Source organism: Salmo salar, chromosome ssa01 (genome assembly GCF_905237065.1).
Source record: "Salmo salar chromosome ssa01, Ssal_v3.1, whole genome shotgun sequence".
NCBI classification, from domain to species: domain Eukaryota; kingdom Metazoa; phylum Chordata; class Actinopteri; order Salmoniformes; family Salmonidae; genus Salmo; species Salmo salar.
The window spans coordinates 5499523-5505522 of NC_059442.1; the positions used below are offsets into that span (position 1 = coordinate 5499523).

General features: G+C 44.4%; 1 protein-coding gene across 3 annotated transcripts in view; it reads right to left on the minus strand.

Annotated features, from left to right (window-relative positions):
* Positions 1 to 6000, minus strand: part of actn1 (actinin, alpha 1) — a 130441-nt gene that overhangs the window by 17334 nt on the left and 107107 nt on the right. For all 3 annotated transcript variants that reach the window (XM_014192851.2, XM_014192931.2, XM_014192775.2), the window contains exons 12-13: positions 3447 to 3594; positions 2661 to 2811 (exon numbers count right to left, since the gene is read on the minus strand). In XM_014192851.2, the coding sequence (XP_014048326.1) occupies positions 2661 to 2811; positions 3447 to 3594 (299 nt within the window). The remainder of the gene's footprint in view (positions 1 to 2660; positions 2812 to 3446; positions 3595 to 6000) is intronic.

Consider the following 6000-nt stretch of genomic DNA (forward strand, 5'->3'; position numbering starts at 1 on the left):
CTTATCCAGAGCGACTTACAGTAGTGAATACATACATTTCATTTCATGCATTTTTTTTTTTTTTTGTATTGGCCCCCCGTGGGAATCGAACCCACAACCCTGGCGTTGCACACACCATGCTCTACCAACTGAGCCACAGGGAAGGCAAGTCACATTTTATTTACGCCGAATACAACAGGTGTAGTAGACCTTACAGTGAAATGCTGAATACAACAGGTGTAGTAGACCTCACAGTGAAATGCTGAATACAACAGGTGTAGTAGACCTCACAGTGAAATGCTGAATACAACAGGTGTAGTAGACCTTACAGTGAAATGCTGAATACAACAGGTGTAGTAGACCTTACAGTGAAATGCTGAATACAACAGGTTTAGTAGACCTTACAGTGAAATGCTGAATACAACAGGTGTAGTAGACCTTACAGTGAAATGCTGGATACAACAGGTGTAGTAGACCTTACAGTGAAATGCTGAATACAACAGGTGTAGTAGACCTTACAGTGAAATGCTGAATACAACAGGTGTAGTAGACCTCACAGTGAAATGCTGAATACAACAGGTGTAGTAGACCTCACAGTGAAATGCTTACTGACAAGCCCTTAACCAACAATGCAGTTTTAAGAAACATAAGTGGTAAGAAAGTATAAAAAATTGTCAACAGCTTAGAACACCTACTCATTAAAGGGTTTTTCTTTATTTTTACTATTTTCTACATTGTAGAATAATAGTGAAGACATCAACACTATGAAATAACACACATGGAATCATGTAGTAACCAAAAAAAGTGTTAAACAAATCATTTGATTAGCTGTTCAGGAGTCTTATGGCTTGGGGGTAGAAGCTGTTAAGAAGCCTTTTGGACCTAGACTTGGCGCTCCGGTACCGCTTGCCGTTCGGTAGCAGAAAGAACAGTCTGTGACTTGGGTGACTGGAGACTTTGGCCATTTTTAGGGCCTTCCTCTGACACCACCTGGTATAGAGGTCCTGGATGGCAGGAAGCTTGCCAACCAGTCAGCAGTTGCCAACCAGTCAGGATGCTCTCGATGGTGCAGCTGTAGAACATTTTGAGGATCTGAGGACCCATGCCAAATCTTTTCAGTCTCCTGAGGGGGAATAGGTTTTGTCGTGCCCTCCTCACGACTGTCTTGGTGTGTTTGGACCATGATAGTTTGTTGGTGATGTGGACACCAAGGAACTTGAAGCTCTCAACCTGCTCCACTACAGCCCCATCGATGAGAATGGGGGCGTGCTCGGCCCTCCTTTTCTTGTAGTCCACAATAATCTCCTTTGTCTTGATTACGTTGAGGGAGAGGTTGTTGTCACTGACCTCAATCCTATAGGCTGTCTCGTCGTTGTCGGTGATCAGGCCTACCACTGTTGTGTCGTCGGCAAACTTAATGATGGTGTTGGAGTCGTGCTTGGCCATGGGTGAACAGGGAGTACAGGAGGGGACTGCGCACGCACCCCTGAGGTGCCCCCATGTTGAGGATCAGCGTGGCAGATGTGTTGTTCCCTACCCTCACCACCTGGGGGCGGCCCGTCAGGAAGTCCAGGATCCAGTTGCAGAGGGAGGTGTTTAGTCCCAGAGTTCTTAGCTTGGTGATGAGCTTCGAGGGTACTATGGTGTTGAACGCCGAGCTGTAGTCAATGAATAGCATTCTCACATAGGTGTTCCTTTTGTCCAGGTGGGAAAGGGCAGTGTGGAGTGCAAAAGATATTGCATCATCTGTGGATCTGTTGGGGCGGTATGCAAATTGGAGTTGGTCTAGGGTTTCTTTCATTTCCCTTTTACGAATGGGCGGTTATTTAGAATGCATAAGATTCTGTATTTACGACAGCATAGCTTCATGAGGTCCGATAGAGACCCAATCCTTTTGTTCCTCATTCTTCCCACGCTTTCATTCAAGCCCAACCCCCTTTCTTTGTGTAACCAGCCGTCATATCTGTTCCATCCGCTAGGGACGTTGTCTTGTATGACATAATTTGTAATCAATGTATGATCCATTCTGTGTAGATGTAATTCTGTGTGATTATTTAGGTATTTAGTAAATAAATAATTAAACCAAATGTTGTATTGCTGATTCAACTTGTTCGCCAGGGTTCGTGAAGATAACCAAGAATTTTACGACGTTCATATGAGACTGAAATAAGGTGACGATTAATGATTGACTGCTATTGATGTAAAAGATTACCAGGTCTTTATTCGGAAGACAACAGTTCTATAAACATTCTTCCGTGGTGCCCCAACTTCCTAGTTAATTACATTTACATAATTAGTTTAATCAGGTAATATTAATTACAGAGAAATTATTTGATAAAATAGCATGTCATACCATTAAATCCATAGTAAAGACAAGACAATATGTTTTGTAAAAGCTGCACTGTGATTTAAATTTTGTGGGAAAAAAACTAAAAAAACATTGTTTTTAACCATATAACAGTCACAGCCCTATAATCATGTTATAACCACTATAACTATGTTATAACTGGTCATAGAAGTCCAGCTCACTGATGGACAACCCTCCCTCCATCTCTCCCTCCCTCCCTCTACCCCTCCTTCTATCCCTCCCTCTACCCCTCCCTCCCTCCCTCTCTCTACCCCTCTACCCGTCCCTCCCTCCCTCCCTCTCTCTACCCCTCCCTCCCTCCCTCCCTCCTTACTTTAACTCCTGAGCGATGGCAGCGATCTGCTCTACGCGGTCCTGGTGCGCGGCCAGGTCGCTCTCGAAGGCCTCATGTTTCTTCAACAGAGCCTTGATCTCAGACAGAGAGGCCGTCTCAAAGTCCAGCGACCGCAGCATCTCCTCCTTACCTGCAGGGGGAGACACACATCACAGACATTACACATCAATATAAAGGCCTAATGGGAAATGGAAAAAGTAAGTACACTAATACAGAATCTACAGTATGTTGAAGAAAACCAGACTAAAGAGGATACATGTTGGTGCTTCACACAGTGGTCTTAAATTCCATATCAAATCTTTCAAAATTAAAGGGGCAATCTGCAGTTGTTACTGTACATCCAGTTTTGGACTTATAAATGAATGATGTGTACTCATTGATTCTTGAAGAATATAACTTTATAATTACCTCATGAGTTTAGTTCAACTGTCACACTCCATGACAACCCACAATATAAACGTGTTTTACTTCAATGTTTGAAAACAAAGTAAATGTAAACAAACACTACATAGCCTCAAAACATGTTGAAAACGACAATTTTGATATCATGGCTGGTCAGTCCTTAAATCCATAGCAATGTACAGTATATTAATGAATGAATGAATTTGAGAGTGGACGAAACAGTGGCAGGGGAAGAGTTTTGTTATTGTTGTAACTGCGGATTGCCCCTTAAAGTCACTTACAGTTTTTTTTCTTTTCAATTCAAATGGTCAAAAGCAAAATAGAAGTGGTGTTCGTGCTAAATGCTTAGCCTTGTTCTGGTACCTCCAGTCCAGGCTTCGTGGGTAGCTGCTTTCTGACGAAACTTCTCAGCCAGGTGGTCGAGTCTCTCCAGACGACGTATCTCGTTGAGGAGCCACTCCTCATAACCCTTCTCAGCCCCCTCCAGGCCGCCCCACGCGTTAGAGACGTCCTGCGCAGAAATACAGTTTGACCTTTGGCTGCTGCTAAAGAAACATTGAAACTTTAAAGAATATTTCAGTGAGTTGAGGATTTTCCTTTCCCTAGTTTTTACTGAACAGAAATGCTGTAAAATCACAGCAGGTCAGGTAACAGCTAATACACAACAAAACAAACAGGATCGGCGTGGTAGAGAGAGAGAGAAGAGAGAGAGTGAGAAGAGAGAGAGTGAGAAGAGAGAGAGAGAGTGAGAAGAGAGAGAAGAGAGAGTGAGAAGAGAGAGAGAGAGTGTGAGAAGAGAGAGAGAGTGAGAAGAGAGAGAGAGAGTGAGAAGAGAGAGAGAGAGTGACAGAGAGAGAAAGAGAGAGTGAGTGACAGAGAGAGTGAGTGACAGAGAGACAGAGAGAGTGACAGAGAGAGAGAGAGACTGAAAAAGCTTCTTCTACTTTTCCCAACGCACAAGTGGTTATCTCCACCCTGCTACCACGAAAAGACTTCCACCCTGCTACCATACAGCGGGTAAACGCAAGTGTTTCCCGTGACTGTGCCTCAAAACCAAATGTTTACCTGGCCCACAACTCCACCCTGGACTTGAACAGCCTTTCTGACCAGGTCCACCTATACAAGGTAGCAGTGCCCACCTTCGCCCGGACCCTAAAGGACATCACTCTCACATGCAGCCCCAACACTTCACACAGGAGCAACAGATCAACAGACACCCCACCCAGACCAGCGAGACACTCTCCCAGACCTGTGGGAGACACTCTCCCAGACCTCACCAAACCAACCATGCCCACACCACATTTAGGCCCCCTCAGATCAGACCTATGCCCCTCCTGCCCACCCCATGCCCCCCACTCCCGCAAAGAGGGCCTCAACATGGAAGTCACACATACGCCCAGGCCGTGAGCAGGCAAACAGGCCCAACCCTCACTCTTACACTAGCCCAAGCCAATGGAATGTCCCAGATGCTCATCAGGCTCTGCTCACACTTACTGGCCTGAGGCCAAACCACACGACCAACAACATTGGACACTTTATGGAACACAAAGCCTTCACTATCTCATCCTGGAATATCCAAGGGCTGAGGTCATCTGACTTTGGCCTAAAGAGCAGGAACCTGGACTTCATCAAAGAAATCAGAAATACAGACATTGTCATCCTACAAGAAACATGGTATAGAGGAGACGGACCCACTGATTGCTCTCTAGGTTACAGAGAGCTGGTAGTCCCATCCACCAAACTACCAGGTGTGAAACAGGGAAGGGACTCAGGGGGTATGCTAATTTGGTATAGAGCAGACATAACTCACTCTATTAAACTAATCAAAACAGGAACATTTTACATTTGGCTAGAAATTCAAAAGGAAATTACCTTAACACAGAAAAATATCAGAAACTCTGAACATCCCACAGAGCACCAAAATTCCATTATTATAAAATGGAAAGAATATGGCACCACAACAAACCTGCCAAGAGAGGGCTGCCCACCAAAACTCTCGGACCAGACAAGAAGGGCATTAATCAGAGAGTAAACAAAGAAACCAAAGATTACCCTGAATGAGCTGCAAAGCTCCACAGCGGAGATTGGGGTATCTGTACATAAGACCACTTTAAGCCGTACACTCCACAGAGCTGGGCTTTACGGAAGAGTGGCGAGAAAAAAGCCATTGCTTAAAGAAAAAAATAAGTAAACACGTTTGGTGTTCTCCAAAAGGCATGTGGGAGACTCCCCAAACATATGGAAGAAGGTACTCTGGTCAGATGAGACTAAAATTGAGCTTTTTGGCCATCAAGGAAAACGCTATGTCTGGTGTAAACCCAACACCTCTCATCACCCCGAGAACCCCATCCCCACAGTGAAGAATGGTGGTTGCAGCATCATGCTGTGGGGATGTTTTTCATCGGCAGGGACTGGGAAATTGGTCAGAATTGAAGGATGGCGCTAAATACAGGGAAATTGTTGAGGGAAATCTGTTTCAGTCTTCCAGAGATTTGAGATTGGGACGGAGGTTCACCTTCCAGCAGGACAATGACCCTAAGCATACTGTTAAAGCTACACTCGAGTGGTTTAAGGGAAAACATTTAAAAGTCTTAGAATGGCCTAGTCAAAGCTAAGACCTCAATCCAATTGAGAATCTGTGGTATGACATGAAGTTTGCTGGACACCAGCAGAACCCATCCAACTTGAAGAATGGGCAAAAATCCCAGTGGCTAGATGTGCAAAGCTTATAGAGACATACCCCAAGAGACTTGCAGCTGTAATTGCTACAAAAGGTGGCTCTACAAAGTATTGACTTTGTGGGGGGTGAATAGTTAAGCACGCTCAAGTTCTGTTTTTTTGTCTTATTTCTTGTTTGTTTCACAATAAAAAAAATATTTTGCATCTTCAAAGTGGAGGCATGTTGTGTAAACAAAGT